A 25,993-nucleotide genomic window follows, 5' to 3' on the forward strand; every position below is an offset into this window, starting at 1 on the left:
CCGCTTTCAGGTACAATCCTTGGATTTAGCCTCCGACCATACAGAATGAGCTACCGGGAAGTCAAGTATTTCTCCTTCCCTGGGGAACTTTTAATGAGGATGTTACAGATGTTGGTCTTACCACTTATCGTCTCCAGTCTCGTCACAGGTACTATATGTGGTTTTTGATGTTTTTATAAGTGTGCTTATTGCAAAAAATTGCTTAGAAAAGCAAACACTTTAGGTTTCTGCTGGATGCATGCTCTGTTCTAGCAACAAAAAAAAAAAGTCCCTTCAAAATGATGGAAAGGAGGCTTTAGTAATGCATGAACGATTATAACTCTCGTATGTTATCAATCACAAGAGGAAATGGATTTAAACAGCCACGTAATCTGGTCTGCCTCACCATGAACGAGGTGCCCTGCTAGACACCACACAACCAGCCTTCTCTGACCGCAGTGATGTAGTTGACAACAGCGTACAACAGGTCTGTTTTCTCACCCTCTTATCCCACCCAGATAACATCTGGTTGGACAGCCTATTAGCTATTGATGCAAGAATGCTTGTTCTCAGAGCCACCAGGACTTGAGCGGGAGCCTTCTTGGAAGCCTCATCAAGAGGTAATGCCCACAACACACTCACCAACTCTGCTGCCACCAACACTTTCTGTTTTTCTGGTGAACCCGCATGATTTCATGTCCTCCTTCAGTTGCCCCACATACCCTTGTTACCTTTCACACTGGTGGGAGAATGGGGAGGGGGTGGGAGATTTCCCTGATAGATATTTTGTCCATTGACCCTTGGATTTTTAGCCAGTAGAAGCTTTGCAGGATAGGATTCTATTTTCTGTGACACTGAGATAACAGTCCACTCCTGCATAGAAAAAGGTTTAAAAAGTCATTTGCCTACATGATTGACAAATACAAACAGAGCCAAGAAGTTATGGAAAAATGTTACTGTCCTTCCTGCCCACTCTCCTCTTTCCCACAGCACATCTCTGACTTGCAGAAGGGATTTCCACAGACACTGCCCCAGCAAGATGGTTTCTGGTTTTGTAGCTAAAGCCCAGAGCTCAGGTATTACTGACTCTGCCCTTTTCCACCTATGGCTCACTGTCCTCTCTTAGGCAGTCCACATCACCTCTATGTGAGCTGTCTCTGAGTATCTCTTCCTCTCTTGCCAAGGAGTTCTCAAAGATGTTTATAATCTCTCAAGATCTCTGTGTAATGAGAACTTCATAGTGCAACTCAAAGGTCCTGAGCAACATTCTGACCATTCCATGCGTTGGAGGGGCTGGCCATTACTTGGCCAGAACTTGGTTAGATTTTTCCTTAATGCCTTGCAGATCTCTGCTGGCTTCCACTTGTCCAAGACCTTAAACAAGTAATTGCACGTATACAATCTCTAATTGGAGAATGAACTGCTCATAAATGTAGAGAATGGATGATTTGGGGTACTTGTTTGTGAAAGTGGGCTGGTCCATTGCTGGCTAGAGGTAATCATAGTCATTACAATTCTGCTCACAGAAGCTGTACTAAATGCTGACATGAGGGTGCGCTTTTACTTTGTCATCCATTTTTCTTGGAAACAAATTCTTCACAGAAAGCATTTATAGGCCAGGACCCACATCTGATGTTTTATTTAGGAGAAAAATGAATCCCTCCTTGTCATCCCTGCTGGAAAGACATCTTAACTGAGATCTGAAGTTTCCCTGGACACAAACTAAGGGGTCCTTGAATTCCTTTATACTCTCTCTTCGAGGGTGCAATCAGTATTTAGAGGTTTCTCCTTTCTCTTAATTGTACCGACAGGCAATAGTGTTACTTTTTAAGAGAAGAAAGCCTCTATGTGATATAATTAGAAAAAAATGGTACTTCCCCTTAGTGGCAGGATAGCTGACATGTACCCTGAAGTGGAATTCCATGGTGTTTGTAATACTTAATAATCAACTTTATTGAAGGAATAAGATTTGGTTGAACAATTTTACAGAAAAAAATACTACAATGCAATCCCTTTGTGTGGTTAAAATATGTTTTGCTCAAAGCTTGGAGAAATTATCAATATTTACAATATTGTTATTAAAGAGAAAGGAATTTGAAGATGCAAACAGCCAACATAGAATGAATTTTTTAAATGTAACCTAATTGCAAATTGGGGGTTCTGCCACATAGGAGAATTAAGATAATCTTAGCTCTTATTCAGGACTGTATTAAGACAAAAAACCTCAGTGGCATAATTTAGCTTTGTCAAAGATCTTTTTAAGGTGTTAGTCTCAAAGGACTAATTTTTAAATTGTAGTAATTTAGATACTTGTGATCAATTAGGGTGAATGATTAATTCAGTAAGAATTGCCTTCATGGTTTTGAGTACAGTGATTCTAAACCAAAGGGGGAGGTTATAACCCAGTGGGGATGGGGAGGGGGAGACTTGAGCAAATTGCATAGGCCCTTGGAGTATCTCTGTGTGTATTGGGAGATAGTACTGAGGAATGTGTTGTCTAGACAGGAAACAAAGTAAGGCTCCATCATTCTGGAATGGAAAAGCAATCTTAAATGCTGCTAGTTGTCAAGGGGGTAACATACATATATGAAGCTGCCCTTTCAGGGTGCTTTTTGTTTTCCTACTTTGATAGAGTCATGGATATAGAGAAATATTTCTCTTCCACAGGAGAAGGAGCAGAGACAAGAGTGATGATAAGGGAGGAGTGATTGCAGTGCAGAATAATGTGGACAAAAGGGAGGCAAGGAGACTTTTGGGACCTGAAAAGTATAAGGCTAATCAGCTCCGGTTGTTGCCAGGTATCAACAAGAGCCAAATCTTCCCTTTTTTTTTTCAAGAGAATTTAGTTATTCAAATTTTTAAGAGGTCTTCCATAATTTTAAATGTTGATGCTCTTCACAACACTATAAGCCAAGCAAAGAATATCTACCCACCCAGTCCAACCTTTGGGAAATGAAGTTTGGATGTTGGTATTACATGATGAGAAACACACTGCTAAACTTGTATATCCATCAGGCTGTCTCTGGGTTTCTTATGTTGCCTGACTCAACCGTTGGCAGTCTCTTGCTAAAGCTTAACTCATAATGGTGGAATTAGCTACTGAATACCATGTTATTGCTGGCTAAACAAATAGCTATTGTGAAGGCTCTCTTCTCCATCTTCTGGGTATGCCCACATTGTGCAGCATTGCTTCTGGGCTTTTCTGCACAAGATAAGAACATCATAGTAAGAACTCATAGATCACGATCCCATAGAAAGTGTTTCACAATGGGAAAATGCTTCACAGACTTAGTGCTCCTAAATTCAAATGTCCTGTGGTTTGTACAGTAGGTTAATTGTATGAAATAATTATTCCATTATTCCCTTTTGTTTTGGAAGATTCTAGGGAACATGTGACATATTTAATTTTACCAAAGTCAGTTAAGGGTTTTTTGTTTGTTTCTGTTTTTTGAGTGGTTAGTTTTGCAGTTTAGGGAGTTTTGTTGTTGTTGTTTTTGTTTCTGCTTTTGTTTTGTTGTAGTTTTGTTGTGTTTTTTTTTTTTTTTTGTAGTGCTCCTGCATGCCAGGCAAGTGCTCTACCATGACATAAGGCTTCATCCCCAACCCTTAAAGTCATGTTTAAACTTTGCAAAATCTAAGTTAAATTTTCATACTTGAAACTCTGTGTTTGTGAGTTAGAGCTCTAAAGTCCCTGGAAGCTTAGTTCTCCTTGTCCTGAATTGAAATTCCAAACTTTCCAAACATCCCTGGTGTATATTAGCATTCCAGAAGCTGCCAGGGAGAAGCTGGGAGAAAGCCTAATGGCTACATTTGTACTCAAGTATCTATTTTTTTAAACAGGAAAAATGTCTCTGTGCCAACACAGCACACAATAAAACAAGGTTTTGGCACCAATTTATATTGATTTGGTCAGGATCGTAAGCCAAACTAGATATTTCATGCCAGAAATATGAGTTGGTTTGGATGGATTAGCATGGTGTAAATGCACTGGATAATAATTAAACACCATATCTGGTTGTGTTGTGTGGACGTAACTATTGCCTCTTCCTTAGTTCTGAATTTTCTTAGAAAACTAGAGCTTTTTCCCATTCTAAATGTGCATTTCCCTCAATAACTTACTGCAGAAGAAATCTTTGGTGTTACCCTAGTCTTCTGAAAGAGGGTAGTTTTTGGCAATCTGAGTGAAGTAGGGCATATTGTTGGTAAAAGAAGTAAGAGAGGAGGATCAGCAATTACAGCAAAAGGCACAGCAGTGGTGCACTGGAGGTATGCTCTTAAAAGGAATGATATTCATCTTGCAGCACTCACTCATCCCTTCATTCATTCACAGTCATTTACTATGTCAGACAATGAGCTAGACACAGGGACTACCTGAATACTAAGATACAGTCCCTAAATGTGTGTTGGTAAAAAAAGAAGGAACCCTCTCAAATCCCTTCATTAATATATATGTAAGCAAACTCCCATTCCAATTCCACTAGTTTTCTGCACTCTCAACAAGAGATAATTTGAATGATTTTTAAGAACATGATCCCAACTCTGATTTTCATAGAGCCCCAGCATCTCCATCCCAAAATCAACTAATCAAGAATTTTCCAATGTGGATTCCATCCCTATATCATTTTCTTAACATTTTCTTTCAATTAACATGCTTTTCTTACCATGCTTCGAATCGTTACCAGAAAATGGAAGTCCCTTATTCCTCTGAAGGAAATAATAAATTACAGTATTAAAAAATTCTGAATTGATACAGTTGCCTGACAGAGGCGCAGACAGCCTGACACCACCCATTCTGTAGTTTAAAAAGAAGAGGGATGATTAGCAAATTCTTACAAAGCGTTGAATACATATGAGCACTGAAAGAAGACTTCACCTTCGCTGTGATAAGAATTGAGAAGAATGACTTTCTTACTTGTTCTATGACTTAATATATAAAGAGTGGAAGAGTTTCTGTACTACCAGAACCACATATTTCCCCTACAGGGGAAAACACTGGTGTAATCCAGCCATTTCTGCAGTTTCTCTTCCAAATGGTTATCTACCTTCTGCCCAGACATCCAAAGGGAAGAGGTCTTTATTACCCATTTGTCTTAGAAACTAACATTTCTTTTTAGCATCAAAAATAAAGCAAATCTTAGAAAAACAAGCTCCTGCTTGCTGGTACTCTTTCCATGTGACAAGTTCTGGAATGTGTCAAGTATTATTTAGGCAGCTTCCTTTCAAATCGAGAGGCCAGTTAATTCAGGGGACTGTGGGACTTGATGACAATTGAAACCAACAAGCTACAGTGACCAGAAAAGAGCTCTGCTACTTAAGAAAATAATGAGAATACAGTGGTACCCTAGTACCAGTTGTTCATTGGTTCCAGGAGGCAAGATGAGTAGCTAACAAATTGTTTTGGCTAGAAAAGATAACAGGTCACAAGGCAATCGATACAGTCAGGTTTAGCTTGTATATGAAGTACCACATGATAAGTACCAGGACAAAATTTTTCTATCAAAAAGCATAGAATACCAAATTCCACGAGTTTCAAAGTACTCCAGTACCAAGGTATGACTGTAAAAGCAAAGAATGAATTTGAGGGCCTCAAATACGGCCCTTTGGCTCCAGAGAAATAATTACAATATGAGCAAACTAAAGTTTTTGTCATTTCATTTAACACAAGAGATCAAAAGACGAGATAGACAATTCTTCATTCCTGAGCTTGTGTAAAGTTTGTTAAGGCCTTGCAAAAATGAGAGCCAAGATCACTTAAGAGAAATTTAATATCTTAAACTATTCATCGTTAAGGCTCTGATGTGAGGCTTCCTTTTCATGCTCTGTAAAACAGGTGATAACACTAGTGTCATGGGATTAGTGTGAGGATTTATTCCTTGCACATAGTGTGTGCTCATTTAGTGGTAGCTGCTGGCAGTAGGAATAGCTGTCCTCTGGCAGTTTTCATTTGTATCATATCATCATACAAATGAAATTCAAAAAAGATTTCTTCAAGGACATGTAATTAAAGCTCCAGAGTCAATGATTTTCATTTATCTATGATCCTTGCTGCAACCAGTTTCCTATTAAGGTAAATGAAAGAAACCATAAAGTTAATTCACTAACTACACTGGGAGCCAGAGAGAATTCCTTCCTCACCACCAGAGGGGATTGGTTTCTGCCCTGCAGCATGGAATTCAATTTCCTTTATCACAGCTGCATAATTCTAAATATTATCATTGGTTATACAACTGCCCAGTCTTCCCTGAGAAACGCAGCCCCAGTGCGTGGTGCCCTGGATTCCTTGGGGCAGTGAATTCCACACACTGGTCACACACTGTGATAAGAGCCTTTCCAGCCCATGAAAACTGAAGGCAAACTGAGTGTCTGTCTCAGGACTCAGACATACCTCATGGAGCTCTGTAAAGAAGCCTCAGCCCAGTTCATTTGAGACCTGCAGGCTGGTCCTCCATTGCCGTCTCTCCAGGTGCTGCTCACAGAGAGTGGGCCGGTGGCTGAGCTGTGGCTGGCCAGGTTGCAGAATGGAGTGGGAGTACAGCAATCCCCTGGCTTTTTACATCATGCACAAAAGAAATCTTGGGGAGTAATTCTTTAAACCACAAAGCTACATCTCCAGTTTAAAATGTTTTTTCCTCTTGCAGATTTGGGTTTTGATGAGGTAGACCAAGTCATGTAAAGACCCATGCTTCCATAACAAACAGCTTCATTCAGTAAACCAGGTACATTTCTAGGACTGAAGGATGCCCAAATAAAAAAGACAAAATTCCTATCCTCTAGGAGTTAATAATTTGGATGTGGAGACTCATGACTGTAATACCCAGGGTAACAGTGACAGGTGGTACAAGCCTAGTAGGGAAACAAGATGGAGAAAGGAACAACGCAGCCATCTCTCTTCCCCTGCTTCTCCAGTATTCAGGTGCCCTCGCCTGAAAATAACTGAGCTCTTCAATCAGTTGGTCTGAAATGGGTCTTGGGAATCAATGTTTCTTTATAGTTCCCTAGGTCATTCTAACTGCAACCAGGGTTGAGAATTACCACTTTACAGTTTTTCTAGCACTGTCCTTTGTTTTCTAGTGTCACAGTGCCAGGTGTCCCCATTTACTGCAGGCCATAAGTAGTTCAGATAGACCCTCTTATGGGAGCCTTCTGTGGCTTTCCCCAGGCTCTCCTGAAGGATACTCCCAGAAGCAGAGGTTCATTTCCATTGTGTAGTGAACTGCTGCAATGTGATTTGCTATTAACTTATCAGTCATCCTCACAAAGACCTCTTGAGGATACCATGTATTTACCTGGCATAGTCTTTGCACTGTTTAGAGAAGAGTCTGAATTCTTGATATGGCAAATAAGACCCTTTACAACCCACTGCTTCTCTGATGGAAACTCTGCCTCTTTCGGGATTCTGACGCCCTCAGCACTTCATTCTTCCCCCTGATGCGTTGGCCTCATGACTCGACCTCTTCCCCAGCTCCATCTCAATCCTTTAACTCCTTCAAGGTCCAGTTGGGCTTTCAGTCCTTCCGTAAAGTTGTCCCTGCTGTTTGCAGCAGTAAGCAAGGATGCCCTCCCTGGCTACCTGTTGCTGTTATTTGTATGTCACCATCACACACTGCAAATGTCTTTTCCTTCAACCAAATTAAAGGCTTCCCTTAGGACTGTGTTTCCTATATCTTTATGGCATTCAGAGCATAGTTCATACTGTCTGACAGCATACCATTTTAATGGATATTTTAAATTACAAAAACCATACACAGTGTATTAAAAATGACGCATAAATACTGATGTGCATAAAGTGAAAAGTGAAATGCTACTGTACAGAGTATAGAGAGGTGGCCACAATCCACAGTGTGAATCCTGTTGGAGAAACAGGGTGTGGGTAGTGGGTAAGCGTTCAGATTAAACCAACTGAGTTCCAAACCCAATGGGGCCACTTCCCAACTCAGTGACATGGGACAAGCTACTTGATTCTCTCTGCCTCAGTCTCCTCATCTACAAAATGGGGATAAAAATAATATCTACCTCATCGCATTGTTATAAATATCTATGTTGTTAAGGTCCTATAAAGCCTTGAGAACACTGCCCAATACATGGTGGCTACTAGAAAATGTGAGCTGTTAATCTTTCACACTTTTTTTTTACAACTTTACATACAGATACAATATTTTGTTAACAAAGAATCATGTGTTCTGCAGCATGCTTTACTTGGTAAACTGCAGCATGCTTTACTTGGTAAAAAAAAATGTTTTGTGGCTGTTCTACTATATTAGCAAGTGCAGATATGCCTTAGCACTGAATGATTGGACTTTACCCAATATTATGTGCTTTCAAAAAGATTTGCAATAGATTTCACTATTTACACATGTGTGTTCTATTTCTGAATTATTAATTACTAAAGTAAGGTCATTAGAAGCCAAGTATGGTGTAAATATAACATTTAATATTAGAATGGTTCTAATTGAGCTATAAATTGAATGCATTGCTCCTGAGTGTCCTAAAAGCTGAAGTTTTATTTTAAAGCTAACTTCCTGAGAGTACTTTGCAAAATTTTGCCAAATTGAAAGATAGCAATTCATACAAAAAAGTTCTTATTATCAGCATACCTAAACTACACATTAAGTATGTAAGAAAAAAATGGAAACATCTGTACCTTCTATACTAGAATCTTGCCATATTTTTTCATTTGAGACTAGAATTTTAGTCTTATCTAGACCCTCTACGTGACTTATCTGAAAGCATTTCTTTAACACAGACCCCAGATACTTTTAGCGCTAGACATCAGTGTAGTAATTTTCAAACTAAAAATTCATAACATTCTTACAAGTACAATTAGTAAATGCTTACATATTGAATTCTATGTGAAGTAGTCACATTAAATATGAGAAAATATGGCTCTTATGAAATATAAGAACAAAACCACCAGCATATTTTCATAAATACAGTAAGCTATTGAATTTAAGAGTAATTGATAATTTCAAATTTTCTAATATCATTTAAGTGTAATACTTCATAACTTTCAAGCTCTTTTTCTACAAGCATTCAAACAGATAGTGAGCAAGAGAAGGTGAAGAATCTATAGTGAAAAACCTTGAAATTGTGAATTTAATCTATCAAATTTAATCTATTACTTTTGTTTCTATGTTGTACACAAGGCATCATTATTTGACTTTAGGAGAAAACATTTGAGTGTAGCTTATGGAACACAGATGTTCTGTGGGAACTGACTTGAAGTCACTAAGTAATTTCCAGTTAAATAAACATCTGAACTTTAACTCCCAAATGAGCCCAAGTGCCTGAAGTGCTATATACATCAAGAAAGCACATTTACCTTATGTGAAAGGTACATTATAGTGCAGTATATTGGACTTTCCCTGGCTTAGAATCATACCTTTTGCCACTCACCACTAACATCCCTTTGCTCCTCATAAGGTAGAAACTTATATTGCAATTGAAAAGGGTCTTTTATTTATGTGAAGTCTCTAAAATTATTTCTACACTTGATCTTAGCCAAAAGGCCGAGAAGCGATCTAAAATTATTTCTTGATATTGGTAGACCTAGGTTTATCTTATTTCAAGATTGCACTTATTTTTTAACTGGCCTGCTGAGAATTCATTTACATTCATACAATTTATTCACTTAAAGTGTATAATTTGATGGCTTTTAGTATATTTACAGAGTTGTACAACCAAAATCAATCTTAGATTTTCATCACTACAAAAAAAAAAAAATCCTCTGCATTCTCAGGCCAACATTCCCCAAGTCCTCCACTCTCCCAGCGCTAAGACTACAGTAATCTAGTACTTTCTTTCTCCATAAATCTACCTATTCTGGATGTTTCATATAAATGGCATCACTCAACATATGATCCTTTGTGACTGACTTCTTTCACTTAACATAATGCTTTCAAGGTTCATGGTTCACCTATGTTGTTACATATATTCGTATTTCTCTCCTTTTTTTTTTGTGGTACCAGGGATGGAACTAAGGATGTTGCACTTGCCAGGCAGGTGCAGTGCCACTGAGCTACATCCTCTGTCCGAGTATTTCATTCCTTTTATAGCTGAGTAATATTCCATCCATCATATAGACATACCACATTCTATTTCTCCTTTCAGTAGTTGGTGGACATATGAACTGTTCTGAATTTTGTTCTGTTTTGCATTTTGTTATAATAAATAATGCTGCAAACGTTTGTAGAAATATGTTTTCATTTCTCTTGGGTATGCATTTAGGAATAGAATTGCTTGGTCATGTAGTAATTCTTGATTCATCTTTTGAAGAATTGCCAGAACAATTTTCAAAGTAGCTGTACTATTTTATCCCCACCACCAGTGTATGAAGATTCTAATTTTTCCATTTTCTTGCCATTACCTTGCCATTTCTTGTTATTACCTGTCATTTTGTTATTATATATTTGTCACAGTGGGTATAAAGCATTGTCTTCTTGTGGTTTGACATGCATTTTTCTGATGGTAATGAGGTTGAATGTCTTTTCATGTGCTATTGATTATTTTTATATTTCCATGGAAGAATCTTTTCAGATCCTATGCCCATTTTTAGTTGGGTTGTCTTTATTGAGTTGTAATAGTCTTTCTATATTAAAACTTTTAATCTTAAAAATTTTTTTAAGATTCTGGACACTGGGTTATACAGCAATTACTATAAAGCTTGTCATGAGTCATAGATATGATCACTCTTGAGGATTCTTTAATACTATAAATACTATAGTTAATACTATAAATACTAGTTAATACTATAAATAAGCACTCTGAAATGCTTGTTACAAAGTATAGTGAAAACAATAAAACACTGATGACAATTTCTGGTTCTGTTCTATTAGGTACTTATGAAATAAAACTTCACCTTCTTCAAAAAAGGAAGTAATTGAATGGCATTGTCTAAAACAGTGGCACTTCATTAAAAATACATTTCATTTGTCTTAAGCATAGGAGGACTCTGGCTTTTATTTGCAGAGTTTCATGTTTTAGTTAAAACTTCAAAGGCTAAGATAAGTAGTTTGAGAATTAAAACTGTGCATTTTATATTTCAAAAATGGTAAAATTCATGTTGTCTTTGGCTACACTAAGATAAATGGTGAAATCCTTTGAAATATAGATGTTAAACTCATAAATTATATAACTTTTTGTTCCATTAAAATTTAAGATGTGTTCATTTCTTCAGCTTACAGTGAAAAAAAGCCAATTTTTAAAAATAAAGGGTTGGTGCTGTAGCTCACCACGCAAAGGCCTGGGCTCAATCCCCAGCACTGCAAAAATTAATTATAATAATGGTAATATATAAAAATCATGCAAGTTACACAGTAATTTGAATATATTTTACTGAACGATATGGTTATGTGGGAGAGTTTTACCACAATTAAAATTTAAAAATCAATGAGCTGGGTATAATATTTTAACGCCGATGCTTTCAAAGGGGCATTCTAAATGGTCACTTATCAGTCTAACCTTCTGCAGCTACAGGATTTATGCAAAGCTTTCAAAGCACATTATTTACTGCTTTGAGTTAGATAGTTTTCCTTTCTATCCTGGATTTTATTTTCTGAAATGAGCCATTCCAAAACTTGGGTTATCTAGCATGTGAGTTTTTCAGGCAGTGATTAGATATTTCTCAAAGTTAAGACTTTTCTCAGCTACTTCCTGGGTTGACCTAAGAAGGTGGTTTGGTACCAAGGTGAGGGTAAGGAAGACACAGACTGCAGCGAGAGGATCCCTGGATTTCACACTCCAAGTCCTCCAAGGAATATGGATGCTAAGACTAGAGTGAGGTACAGATCTCTCCAGGATGCAATGGATTTGACAAGCTGCCTGGTCTCCTAGTACAGCTCAATTTCCAGAGCAGTCCTGTTGCTAGAAGCTCTGTGTAGTTCTTTTACAATAGGGTTGAAATACATAGCTATTATAATGTTTTTATTATTATGCATTATAATCCCTTCAGTTATTTTCAATTCAGAAAAAAAAGTAAATATTTCCTTTCATAGATATCTGTACTTGAGTATCTGACCCTCAAACTGCTGGGTTAAATGCTGGGTTAGTGGTGCACACCTGTTATCCCAGCACTCGGGAGGCTGAGGCAAAAGGATTGCAGTGAGTTTGAGACCAGCCTGGGTTACATAGTTCAATGCCAGTCTGAAATACATAGTGAGACCCTATCTCAAAAAAACCAAAAACAAAAAAGATGCCCCTCAAGTTGTGTTTTTAGGACTCTCCACTTTTGAAAGCACTAATAAGACCTCAAACCCAAGTCTTAAATGCTCCATCTTTAGGAAATGATTTTCACTGACTTCTGATCTTCAATCAGGAAAGACCAAAGTGAAGCAGACCTGAAAGGTTTCCTAAGCACACCATTCTCAGTCACTTGAGAAGTTGTTTCATTCAGCTTCTGTCTCATTTCTTGAGTTCCTAGGAGAAGCTGCAAAGAATTTACTTTTGATTGGGGAGTCAGTTTATCATAATACATGTTATTGTTAAATTTTCCTTCCTGAGTACAACTACAGCCCAAGCATCTCTTTGCATTGGCATTAACATCCCTCATTAGATATATAAGTGCAGTCATCCCTCTGTGTCCATGGCAGCTTGGTCCTGGGAACTCCCTTGCTTACCAAAATGTGCAGACACTCAAGTCATTTATGTAAAATGGCACACTGTTTGCCTATAACCTACACACATCCTCCCAAATACTTTAAATCATCTCTAGATTACTTATAACTAATACAATGTAAATGCTATATAAATAGTTGTTATGCTTTATTATTTAGGGATTCATGCCCCCCCCCAAAAGTTTGTACATGTTCAGTACAAATAAAATTTGTTTTCCAAATGTTTTCTATTCATGGTGGTTGAATCCTTGGATGAAGAATTCACAAGTACAGAAGCTGACTATAACGTATGTGTTAATTGTAAGTCATTCCCTTGTGTGCATTAAAGAAAACCCCCAAAAGATTCTTTGGTGGGAGCTGAATTTAAGCTACTGAATAATCTTTCATAAAATAAAATTATGTTGATAAGGGAAAACAAACATGATTGGGTCTTTGGAAGTTGATAGCAAGGAAGACAGGATTGTGCTCCTTCAAAAGCTCCATTGGCGAAATTGCTGAAGATAGTATGAATTATTAGTCCGACCAAGGATATGTTAAAGTACATTGATGGAGTATCGCACGGAACATCCTTGATAACAAGGGCTAGTTCTTTTCAGTGATGATTAGTTTCCTTTGTTTATTTTGCTTTACAGATTATCTTTTCAGTGTTGAAATCCTCACAGGGCACATAATAAAATACAAACCCTCAAAGAAGTAAACAAAACATCTCAAACTTTTTGGAAAGATAAATGTAAGGCTTTGTTCAGCCATGGTTGGACAAAACCACACTCTGGTTTGTGTGTCGGCTCTGTTTTCGACCATGTGATTTGCTTTTGGAGGCTCAGGGCCAGAGTCTCCTTTCCGAGTGCAAGCTGCATGAAGGCAGAGATCCTGTCCCCGTTTTGTTTATGCCTGGCAGTCAAGCTCTCAGCACATATGGGTCACACGGGCACAGGGGTCTGTGAGCCTTTGTCCCTGCTGATTTCCCTGCCTAGTGGAACATGAGATTATTCCCAAGAAAAAGACTGCATTGTCATATGTGTGGTCTTGAAGAAAGAATTCTACCATGTGGTTCCTAAGTCTCTGAAAATTTTCTCTTTCAATAGTACAGTACCCACAAAAATGCTGAAAGGGCTATTTCTGAGAAAAAGATTACTTGAATTTTATGGGTATGTTATTCCTGCCTCAGTGGAATACAAAGAGCATGACGTGGGGGAAGCAGAACTGGTGGCAAGAATTTAAAAGTATGCAGCCGTGGGCTGGGGATTTAGCTCAGTCGTTCTGTCACCTGCCTCGAAAGCACAAGGTCCCTGAGTTCGATCCCCAGTACCAAAAGAAAAAATAAATAAATAAAATAAAAAATAAAAGTATGCAGCCTTCACTGGACTTTAATTGTGCTACTGGATATAAAGGTCAGGATGGGATCAGCTTCATAAGATGTTTCTAAGTGAAATCATCTCTATTCCAAAGTCCCAGGGTCATTAGCCAAGCTATATCTATTCCAATGAACACAGGTCTTCTGTGACACAATCTTATAAATACATTTTCATTTGTTTTTCTTTAATTACACTATTGGAAATGTGTAGGCTTTTGTTGTTTTGTTTTGTTTTAGTTTCAAATAAGAGTAATTTGATCATTTTCTTCTTAAAATACTCTGAGCACTGCAAGTTGTCAAAAAAACACTCTTGATCAATTTCTATTTTCAGACACATAACATTCATAATCCAATCTATTAAGAGAAAGTTGAATGAAATAATTTAACTATTCCCAATGTATTAAAGAAAAAATTAACTGCCATGAATTTCACTGGTACAAAGCATATTTGATCCTTCCAAATAAATGTTTTCATTTTTGATGTTCAATCACGATACTCTTAAATTCAAATATTTTTTATTAAGGATAATATTTCCTTGGGCATTCAAAATGATTCCAAACATTACTCAGAAGCAGGGGGTGGAGAGAGAGGAGGAGAGAGAAGAGAGACCAAATACCATTCTACCTATCAGTTTAATTACACTGAAAAGTACTTACAAAAAATTAAGATAAAATCAGTGATTCTTCCATGGATGGGAACTTTTTTTTGAGACAGGATCTCGCTATGTAGTTAAAGCTGGCCTTGAACTCACTATGTAGCCCAGGCTGGCCTTGAACTCATGGTGATCCCCCTGCCTCAGCCTCCAGAGTGCTGGGATTACAGCCTTGCGCCACCACACCTGGCATGGCTGGGGACTTTTGTCAGCATCAAATTTTGATCAGATTTTCTTAATGAACATCAAGAGTCTGGAGATCAATTTATTTTATTTTAGAGCTGAAATCAGTTTTTGAGAAAAGGAAGCAGTTGCTACAACTACTAGACTTTAGAGCAGTTTCTTGTATCATAATTTATTGCAGTAACTTCAAGATGTTTTTGTTTTGTTTTTGGTACTGGGGATCGAACTCGGGACCACTGTTGTGTCTTGTTTTTCTTCTTCTTCTTCTTCCTCCTCCTCCTCCCCTTCTTCTTCCCCTTCTTCTTCTTCCCCTTCTTCTTCTTCTTCCTCTTCCTCTTTTTCTTCTTCTTCTTCCTCCTCCTCTTCCTCTTCTTCTTCTTCTTCTTCCTTCTCCCCCTCCCCTCCCCCTCCCCCTCCTCCTCCTTCTCCTTCTCCTTCTTCATTATAAGACGTCTTTTGGTCAATAAGAAGTTATTCATGCTAGGCTCAAACTTGTGATCCTTCTGCCTCAGACTCCCAGAGTGCTGGGCTTACGGGCTTGTGCCACTGTGCCCTGCTAAGTTTTGCTCTGTTGTGTTTTGTTTTAATGCACTGTCTCCATTTTGAAAGAAAATGAAGAAAATACAGTTTCTCTGTTCAGTTCTTACCAGCAGGCAGGACCTTCTTTAACCTTGTAACTTGCTTTTCCAGGCCCCACGCCAGAGTCTCCTCTCCAAGTGCAGGGTGCATGAAGGCAGAGATCCCAAATTTTCATTGTAGGGTCTTTTGAAGGAAATTTAAGATTTGTATCAAGAGACCTTTTTTTTTTCCTGGTACCAGGGATCAAACTAGGACCTTGTGCTTGCCAGGTAGGCACAGTGCCACTGAGCTACATCCCCAGCCCTCAAGAGACCTTTTTACTAACGATCAGTATAATCTGGAGCACAGTACTTAATTTAAACTCATGGAATCTACCATTTTTGGAACAACCCCATGGGCATCTGAACCAGATCCCACACTCCTCCGAATGGTTTGAGAGTTTGGCTTTTACAACCTTTAGCTGCCCTTGGAAAGCATTTATGGGTTTGATGAATCTTGTTCACAACCACAGTGTGTAAAATAATCTCTAGCCTTCTTATGACACTGAGGTACCGGTATCAGTCTCCGTATGTACAAGTTGTCTAAATCCACATTCAAAGCATGCAAACTTGAAAGTTTTTAGTCATGAGCAGGCTCAGAGTGTAATTGGTCTTTAGAGATAGTACTTCTTGCTTTTTTTCCCTGCAACCACATACATTGAAAAGACTTTTTCAGGGAAAGTGTAGGATTTTGATCTCTCATGACCTTTGCTGCATTAATAACTTAGCTTCAAATGTTGCTAGGATTTCAACAGAGCAAACTATGAGAATAAAAAATTCAAGAAAATCACCATAAATATATACTTTTATACTATATACAACGAGCGTTTTTGGCTGTACAATTCATTTATTATATTCTTTATGTATGCTTAATTGTAAAAGTCACAAATTACTCTAAATGGATGAATTTATCTGATTGGCTCATTTGTAAAAGATTGTCTGAGAATTTCATTGTCTCCATCCCCCAAAACATGGAACATTAGGGTAAATTCCTGCTATTAGAATACCCAGAGAAGAATACAATACTATTTTCTGTTATTGCCAAGTCCAAGGTGGAAAAGTGGTATAAAGAGCAGGTCTGTAGGCTTTCTGTAACTTGTATCTTTTCTGTTAGCAAGAAAGATTTTTCTTTTTTAGGAGTTTCATTCCAACAGATTGATTCTAAAACAATTCCTGACTGTGTTGAAAAGCCAAGGTGTAGTTCACTTTGAGAAAGTACCCTAAAGAAAAATCCATATCAGTGAGCTCTCAAAAACAATTCCATTCTCATTATACTTAAGGGATTTTTAAAAAATCACTCCTTTCAGTAGTTAATAGTAGTTAATGCAGCTTCTTGTTTTGTTTTTGTTGTTGGTATGTAGAGAACAGATGGAACTATGTAAATTTACATGGTTTTTTTAAACTCTAAAGATTGTATTCAGACACTCTGATACTCATTTCCCTCACTCCTTAACACCTGAGTGGAACGTGCCTTTCCAGTTCCAAGTCATTGTGTAAGTTTTCCAAGAATAACAAATTTTAAAATGTTCCATCATGAGTCCCTTCAGTGCATTTAAAATTTGACCGGAAAAAAAAAAAAAAGAAGCACTAGTTTCACTTTCAAAAATATATTGCCAAGCAATGTTACTCTACCTTAGTATTTCAGAGGCATCCGACTCCTAGTGTAAAGGCAGGTGAGGAAACTAGGATTAAACGTTGGGTGAATTTATCCACTGTCCCTACCTTGGGCTCTAATTTTGGGATTACAGTAGAAGGCTTCTCTTTTGAATACAGGAAGGGACTTCCATAGTCTGAGGGAAAGGTTAGTTTATTTGCTTCTGAAAGAGGATTCTTTTCCCTTAACACAAGTATAATTCCCATTATAACTTGTTTAAAAGTTAACAGTTGTCTTTTATTATTATCAGCCAGCCCATTTTCAAAAAATCTCTATTTATTTTCTCTTTTTACAGTTTATTGGTTTAAATTAAGCCACATTCATACACTGAATGCTTGACCACGTTTCTACATCTGTAAGTGTGAGAAAGCACTACCCCCACTTCCCTATCTCTGTCTGTGTATCTATCTTTCTCACTCTTTTGTGATTTATTTGTTGAAGAGACCAGGTTTACATCCTTGCCATGTAAGATTGATTTTTCACAGTGGATTTCATGACTTGTATCTCTGTGGAGATACAACATTTTCCCCTCACCCCCCAGTCACTGTGCTGTGGTTATGAGTTCACAGACTGAGAAACAGCAGAATTCTGAAGTTCTAAGGGGCCTTGAAAAGCCCCAGTGCCCAGAGCATTCAGGAGCCAGTAAAGGCACTTGACCAAAAGGACCAAGTTTGGCAGGGCCAGACTTTGACAACGCAGTGGATACTTCTTTACACTCACAAAAATTCTTCCTTTGGTTTCAGAATAACAGGAGACTGTAAGGTATATCACAGGTATATACATAAATCGAATTGTCTGCAAAGTAAGCTAATAGACACAGTAAAGACTGCAAAATTCTGCCAAAAATGAACCTCTTGGTCCCACTAAAATTACTAAGATCTTACAGGGCCAATTCATTATTATGAAGACCATGAGCACATGTGGAACAAATGTAGTTCTGGTAAAAGAACATAAACATGGAGGGGAGTTCAGCTCTTTTAGATTTAGAGCAAAAGAACAGAAAAATTATTGAAAAGTGTTTTTTAAAAAAATCAAAGAAAAAAATTTTCTGAAGTAGGGGCTAAGTCAGAAACATAGCCCCCCCTTCCACTCCTCCCATCCCAGGCCTGTTGATTCCACCTCCCCAGTTGATTCTACATCCCCAACTCCACTGACTCCCTTGAAAGCACCACCTACCCAGTCCAGGCAACATCATAGTGATCCTAATCCACAGTGACTGTTCTAGTCTCCCTGGCTTCCCCTCACCACACTCCTCAGAATCTTATTCTTTTCCTGCCTGCTTTTTTTTTTTTTAGCACAAAGACAAAACTCAATTCGAAACTCATTCCCCACATTGCTTTTGGAATAAGCCAAACTTCTGAGCGCGTTTGGCATGGCTCCTATTTCTTTCTTTTTCACTCCGGCTCCCCACCGCCCCGCCTCGTGTCTGTCTGGACTCTTTTTCCCAACCTCCTCACCTGCAACCTTTCCTTACCCTCAGGTCTTTCAGGTGACTGCCTCCCTTGCAGTGTAATTAGGTGACCCTGTTAACAGTTTTTACCTCCTCCAGCTAACAGTAAGTGTCAGGAAAGAAGGGACTGTTTTGTTCAACACTCCATCCCCAAGAGCTGGCAACAGTCACTTTTTTGAGATTCTAAGTTACTCTATAAAGTGTTGTGAAAGGCTCCACTTTCATTTTTTAGAGGGTTACATATTGCATAACACACTTTGGAAAGTTATTAAAGGTCTGCAGACTTTCTGGGTCTAAGGTCTAAAACCATCACACTGTTTCTTTAAGCAGTATTAGACCAGAAAAGCCAATATTTGGACACTTGACTTAGAGAAATATTGTGCCCAAAACCAATTGGCTTTTCTTCTTCCCTCTCTTCCTCCTCTTCCTTCTTCCTCCTCCTACTCCTTCTATGGGTAAAGAGCACTTCCCAATTCTTTTCCTGGAAAGAGTCACTGATTAATCTTTCAGTTAATATGTGGTGGAATGCCTATGAAAACCGTGGCATGCATTTCTGCCCTAGGACATAGAAGTGTGTGTGTCTGTTGTTGAAACAGTGAACATTACAAGAAGTTTTCTGCTTGCCAGCTAGTTTGCTTCTCTGACAGGCATTTCCAGATGTGAGGAAAGATATATTTTGACATCCAAGCTCCAATTGGTATGGGCACTCATGCACATGAGCTTACACACACACACACACACACACACACACACACACACACACACAGAGCACTCATTCCCCATCAGTACTTAGAGTTAACTGTCTTCAAAGTTTGGAAAATGAGTTTACTCTACAGCAGAATAGCTGTGCTCTTGGTAACTTTCAAGGGGAGAAATGTCATCTCTCCCTCCCCTGGAACTGTGTACAACAGCTTAAAAATAGAACAATGTGTGTTCCGTGTATTCTTTTCATCCTCTGCATCAATCACAGGTGTACAGTTACAGACACAAAGAGCTAGATTCACATCTTCCCTAGGCCTTGGAGAATTCCCAGAGTTACCCACAGAGCAAGAGCTGGGCCTAAAATGTTTCATAAAAAGAAAGTAACCCAAAATAGCTATGTATTCATAACACTACTATAACACATGCCTTTATAATTCTTCTTCCCTAGTGACTCTAGGATATAAAGGCACGGTAGAAGAAAATTATCAGGAACAATTCTTAGGAACCTTGCACATGCATTTTCCAGATCATAAAATAAAGTTTATATCTCTAAATTTGGCATGGGAGAAATTGACATAGCTCCTATCAATTGCAGCCTGTGAAATGGTTTGTCTGCTTTCACCGGGAGCACAGAGACAGCTTTGTAAGCGCTGTGTGAGAATCCAGATTGATTTGCTAGTTCACTTTTTAATGCATTTTCTAAGATATACTCCTTACGTTGTTTCATGACCTTTTAGAAGCACTGACCCCACGTTTGCCTTGCAGTTGAATTCCTTGTCCATTTTGCAGTGCGCAGGATCGGTAATGGTGTTACTTAATGAATGTGTTAGTGCATAAACTTGCAGTGTGGATGCAGCATCCCCTGCTGACACACTTCTCTCAGCAGCTGCTTGCAATCCCTTCATGTTTCCTCCCTGAGGAGATGGCTCATAATAGATGTGAACAGATGCTAGGTGTTTAGCGGCACTGTGAGGGATACTGGTTATCAAATATTGGATTATTTCATGTCTTAGAATTTCAACAGCTCTTAGACTTTCAGTGTATTTCCACATTCACATAAATACTTGACTTCTGGCTCCACGTTAACCTCTCATCAGTTCTCTTAACCTATTTATTGATTCTGACAATACCACTATTAAATCCTTGACTCTCCAAGTCAAATCTGGTAAACATGCATGAACAGATCTGATTTGACACTAACATCGTTCCTTCTTTTTGGATGAGCTTTTCTGATAGTCCTCAGTAGTGCTGCCAGAACTCCAACTTACAGATTATTCAAGTTTCCCCAAGTCCCCTTCCCCTGGTCCCTTTCTTTTGCCACATGTGCATTCCTTTCTCAACCCCTCACACTTTCTATCTTGGGAAATGCTGTGCTACTCTGGGCTCTTAGGCTTTGAAAACAAACACTGAGTTAGATTTCGGTTTGTAGCTCCTACACCTGGCATCAATAAGTGCTCAATACATAGATCTCAAATGAGCCAAGGATGGTTAGCTAAAAATAAAGAAAATGTTAATGTTTTCTTTAACAGCCTAATTGGAGAAGACTCTGAATCCTCCTCTGAAGGGGTTCCCATGCCCCTCCACGGCTGTTAGGAGGACACTGAAAATTGTTTGGATGCACAAAGTGCGATAGGAGTTGGCTAAGATGGTGAAAATCTCAGGCTTCAAAACCCTCAGTGGTAGATGAAGGCTCATCTGTGTATCTTGTGCACTGATTCTCCATTCATGGGTATCCCATTTACCTCACTTCTTTATACCACTTATGTCCCTATTTGAACATTTTACCCTCATGTTGACTGGAAAGCAACTCTACAGCCTCCATGAGGCATTTCCCAAGCACTGTGCCCTCCGTCAATACACTTCTCATAGGCACAGACTGCACATATCCTGTATTTCCCACCAGATCTCGTGTAGCTCTTGCTTGCACCAGCTGTGTTGTAAATAGTCCTGACACCATCTGCTATATGTGTTCATACTTCATTCCTGGCCCTCATTGCTTCTGCACTCTGAGTCATGTGCAGCAGCTATTGTCCAGCTGAGGTTGTTAATTCATTCAATATTGAACTCCTCTGTTAGCTATGAGAAGCACTGATGAAGGAAGTCACAGAGCTGTTAAACCTGGACCCCAGGCCCTGGATCTCCCTCCTCTGCAGAGAGACTAAATGTTGATATCAGAAAATTGAATTGGGGCCCTGCTAGGGGCTGCCAAGAAAGCTCAATCTGGCTATGTTTACATGTGGTCACTCCTGTTTGGTTTTTAAAGAATACACATTAGAAGCACCAGACTAATTTCTGTACAGGTCACAGCACTAACTTCCTGTGGGAGAAGTTACTTTGGGATTCTGGTTTCATTTCTGAAGTGGAAATAACAGTAGCAATAGTACTAAAAATATCTGTCATACATGAGAGATCTGGAGGTGAGCTCGGTGCAGACCATGGCTGTGAGAGTGACTTCCTTGAATCTGTAGGCACGGGACTAATGTCAGTGGTGACCACTAGTGTGAGATTCTGTTTCACTGCCATAACCTCAACTTCAGAGTCCCTTCTGGCTTCCTTGCTGGAGAGTATCGGATATAAGTCCCCTCCTCTCACTTGCCCAGAGAGAGTTGTTTCCTCAGTCATGGCCCAGCCCTCTGACGGCATTCTCATTGGCCGCCTAATCCGGAGCCAGTTTCAGAGATTATGTTGCACATTACTTCAGCTCCTGTCAGCTGACTTGCTGCACCTGAGTCCGGCTCACTGCCTTGCCTAGATGTTTCCAAAGGAGAAACTTTCTGGTGCCCCTAAGTATAAGTGAAAGCACTATGTATTTTCTACATTAGAATTCTTTAGAAACTACTTTGCCAAGAAAGCACATAACTTTCCAAGATTGGAAAAACTACATTTGATATAAATATGAGCAGTTTCAAGTTTCTTACATACAGCTTTATACAGTTTTTTGTGAACAAAAGGCCATGAAGCTTTCATTCTGTCCCCAGCTCATCACTAACTAGTAATGTCCTTTTGTGAACCATTGAACCTCTTGGGTTCCTTGGCCTTACTCACCAAAGTGAGAGGGTCTCAACTACAACTTAGCCTCAGTTTTAGGTATTTAATTTTGGCTTTTTAATGACAGACTTGGTTTCCAAGGGTATTTGCAGATTTCCTATCCAGATTAAGTTCTCTACAATCAAGTTTCCATTGTATTAAAATTAGTACAGGCCTGGGGTTGTAGCTAAATGGTAGAGCACTTGCCTACTATCTGGGAGGCTCTAGGTTTTATCCTCAGCACCAAAAAATAAACGAGTGCAAGTTAGAGGCAATGTTAGATGGTTTACTTAGGCTAGGACACAGCTTCACACACAGTAAAATACAGTACTGTATTGCTTACATCTAAAACTGTGAATGTTTGAGAACATTAGTATTGCAACTCACATCATGTGTGATTCCTGACCTTTTTCTTTCTTTTTTTTTTTTTTTTACCTACCATAATTGCTAGCACTTATTGGCTATAAATAGCATGCTATTGAAAAAAAGAGCTATTTCCTAAAGTTACAAAGTCAGCCTTAAAGTATTGTCACAAATCATCTTGTAATAGCTCCATGTATTATAAAGAGTCTTTTCATGTTTAAAAATACCCCCTTCCTGTAATAACATTTTGGCTGTGGGATTCCTGATCCAATTTGTTTCAGTTGTTCAGAAATTTTTTTAGCCTTCCCTAATACTTTGACAATAAAATTGACTTGATAAAAACAGTGAAGTGGATTTGAATTCTACATCAACCTAGAAAGACAATTGGAGAAGTATCTCAGTGTACTTTTCAAAAAGCCCCATCCTAGTCCACTTTTATCAGTGGCTCAAAGACATAGAAAGTATCTATTAGTGTTTTCAGATGACATAAGGGCAAAAAAGGATGGCTTTCACTATATGTGGCTGTAATCACAATCAAAATGACTTCAATAGGCTGCAATGCTGGATGAAAACCAACAAGATGAAGTTGAGCAAGGAATAAAGGTACGTTACTGCTTTTAGATTCAAAAGACAATTGCACAATTACAGGATACGGAGCAACTGAGCTTGGCAGCAGTTCATGTGACTAAAACCTTAATATGAACCAAGTGATAGCTAAAATAGAATGAATATGGCCATATGCTTTCTCAGTAGAAATATTAATAGTTCACTGTACTCTGCACTGGTCGCACTGTGTTGGGAGTAATTTGTTAGCACTGAGCACATTCAGGACAGACTTTGACAAAGCAGAGTAGCTACTTCTAAGTTGGTGTTGAATCTAGTCCAGGATACATTTATTGGACTCCTGTTGGGGGCAAGCAATGTGCTGACCAATGCAGGCAATAAAGATACAAAGAGGCATTGCTAGTCTCTAGCCTCAAGGAGTTGAAGATTTAAATGGACAGCCTGACAAGTACACACATGACTGGAAAACAAAGCAGACTGTGAAGCCAAGAAGCATAAAGAATGTGCTCTGGGAATTTAGGGACTGGACTAGCAGAAGGATTTCTACAGGAAATGAGGATGAGAGCATAGGAAGCCTTGAAAGCAAAGATGGAGAAAGAGGAAAAGTCAAGATATTTCTAGGGAATACTAAGCAGTCTAGTTTGCTGGGATAATCAGGTGAGCCTGAGTGAGAAATGAAGCTGAGAAAAGAAAGTTTCAGCCAGAGCTTTAGGGCACTGACTGGAGGCAGTGAGAGATCCTACAGATTGGGAGCATCTGGAAATGATTCAGAAGGACCATTGGAGAAAGGATGCGGTTTAGAGAGGGAGAGACTGCTACAGCTTCACCAGTGGCCTGTGAGTTCCAGGAATTATCCAGGGCTCAGCAGTGTGTTATTATGCATGGCTGAGTTATCTTTCTTCTTTAATTTGGGATAGTTCTTAGTATAACACCTTCTGAATAAAATTGCCATGTTGTGATGTCAGGACGGACTCCAGTGGAAGGGTCCTTTGCTGTGACAGTAAACCCTTGTCCTCAATGCTTGACTTTAAATATATGCCTCATCCTATTTTACTGTGATACATGGTACTCTTTCAAATATTAACTTAAACAGATTTTTGGCCCAATTCCCTATTAAGTGGATCAAATGCAAATGAACAATTGATATAAGCCCGGGGCAGAGAATTTATTTTGCAAAGAATCTCCAAAGCAGTATGTGTAGTGATTGAAATGGTGGGTTCTGGAGTAGAAAAAGAATTCAGATGGCAGCAATGCCGTTTATTAGTGATGTGATGCTGAGTGAGGGATTTCACCTCCTTGTTTCCTAATCGGTAAATGGCATTGATCATTGTTAGTCTCTACCTTAGAGGGCTGTTTGGAAGGATTAAAAGAGATAAAGCATTCACCACAGTGCCTTGAGGGGTATAGGCTGTAAGTTTACAGAGTTCTCATATTTTACAGTGTTACTCCAAGGACCCTTCAGGACCAAAAATATTTTTAGAACAATAAAAACATCATTGATGTATATACCACCTATTGTTCTAATCTATCATATATGTTAATTTATTTCTCAGAAAAACCCTATTTAGCAAGATACTGAGAGATTGCATGTCTTGACTCTCAAATAAGTGGAATAGCCAGGATTCAAAGCAACCTGGTTCTAGAGTTCATGGTGACTACAACTATTTCCTTCCAGTATTTACAAATAAACATCCCAATTTTCTTTCCAATTCTAGTGCAAATCACTCAGCTTAATAATTTTATTTGTTTTATTTGTTCAGGGCAATTCCACAGTAATATGTTGTTTTAAATTGTATTGCTTGTAAGAAATAGCCCTCTATGTCTCCATATGCCACACTCTCAGATACAACCAAGTGCAGATCAAAAACATTCAGGGAAAATTTTTATTTTGTCTATTCTGAATATATTCAGACATTTTTCTACTTATTATTCCCTAGACACTACAGTATAATAATTATATGACGTTTGCATTGCATTAGGTATTATAAATAATCTAGAGATTATTTAAAGCATAACGGAGGATGTGTGTTAAGTTATATGCAAGTATTATATCATTTTATGTAAGAAACTAGAGCATCCACATATTTGTTATCCAAGGGGGTCCTGACACCCATACAAGGATGGATACAGAGGAAAAGCTGTACATCAGAGGCCTGATTATCATGTCTTTGACCAAAGCATCAAGAAATTCTTTAATGAATGTTGAATCACTGCATAAATAAGTGAAAATATTTTAATTGGAGAAGGAATTAGTAGTCACTCTTAGAAGAAGCAAGTTATCCTTCACATAACTTAGCTGCCTCAACATCATATTCATTATTTGTGATAGGGTACTCAAAGCCCTTTGAATCATTCATTTAAAGTCCAGTGTTTTGCACCCTGTTTTCCTTTACCTTTTTTATAAACCTTTCATTTTACATTAATTTGATAACACCAATGTCTCCAGTATTCTGTCTCTCTTTTAAAAATCATTTAGTTGATCATGTTTTACTCAAATGCACTCATCCCCTGGTTCTGCGTGTTCCAAACACTAGTGACTGAGACATCATCAATCCAACTCCTAAATTTTATGTTAAGGGATTATTTTACTAACCCATGCCATGCAACATCAGTCTCAAGTCAACCAAATGACACATCTACATCTTTTCTTTGTATACTCTTTTAGATTCCTGAAGTCTAATCAGGAAAAGTGAAGTTTGATATAGGGGACTGTCCAAATTTTTCATTAGGGAATATCAGGAAACCCTAAATACCCTTTGAAAAATAAATTAAAATATATAAAGTTGAAAAGCTAAAAGAAATTGTGTTCATAGGTATTTCAAAAGTGAAGTAGAGAATCC

At 38.4% G+C, this 25,993-nt stretch overlaps 1 protein-coding gene and 1 pseudogene across 2 annotated transcripts in view; one reads left to right on the forward strand and one right to left on the reverse strand.

Annotated features, from left to right (window-relative positions):
- Positions 1-25,993, forward strand: part of Slc1a3 (solute carrier family 1 member 3) — a 75,185-nt gene that overhangs the window by 24,184 nt on the left and 25,008 nt on the right. The window contains exon 3 of one of the 2 annotated variants that reach the window (XM_004848608.4): positions 11-148. In XM_004848608.4, coding sequence (XP_004848665.1) covers positions 11-148 — 138 coding nt within the window. Of the gene's footprint in view, positions 1-10; positions 149-576; positions 600-25,993 lie in introns of those variants that run through there. The other variant, XM_021261494.2, reaches the window with a different exon arrangement.
- Positions 9,423-9,497, reverse strand: LOC147824512 (U2 spliceosomal RNA; annotated as a pseudogene).

Source organism: Heterocephalus glaber, unplaced genomic scaffold (assembly GCF_053883595.1).
Source record: "Heterocephalus glaber isolate CG9 unplaced genomic scaffold, H.glaber_assembly_v1.0 deba00001538, whole genome shotgun sequence".
Classification (NCBI taxonomy): domain Eukaryota; kingdom Metazoa; phylum Chordata; class Mammalia; order Rodentia; family Bathyergidae; genus Heterocephalus; species Heterocephalus glaber.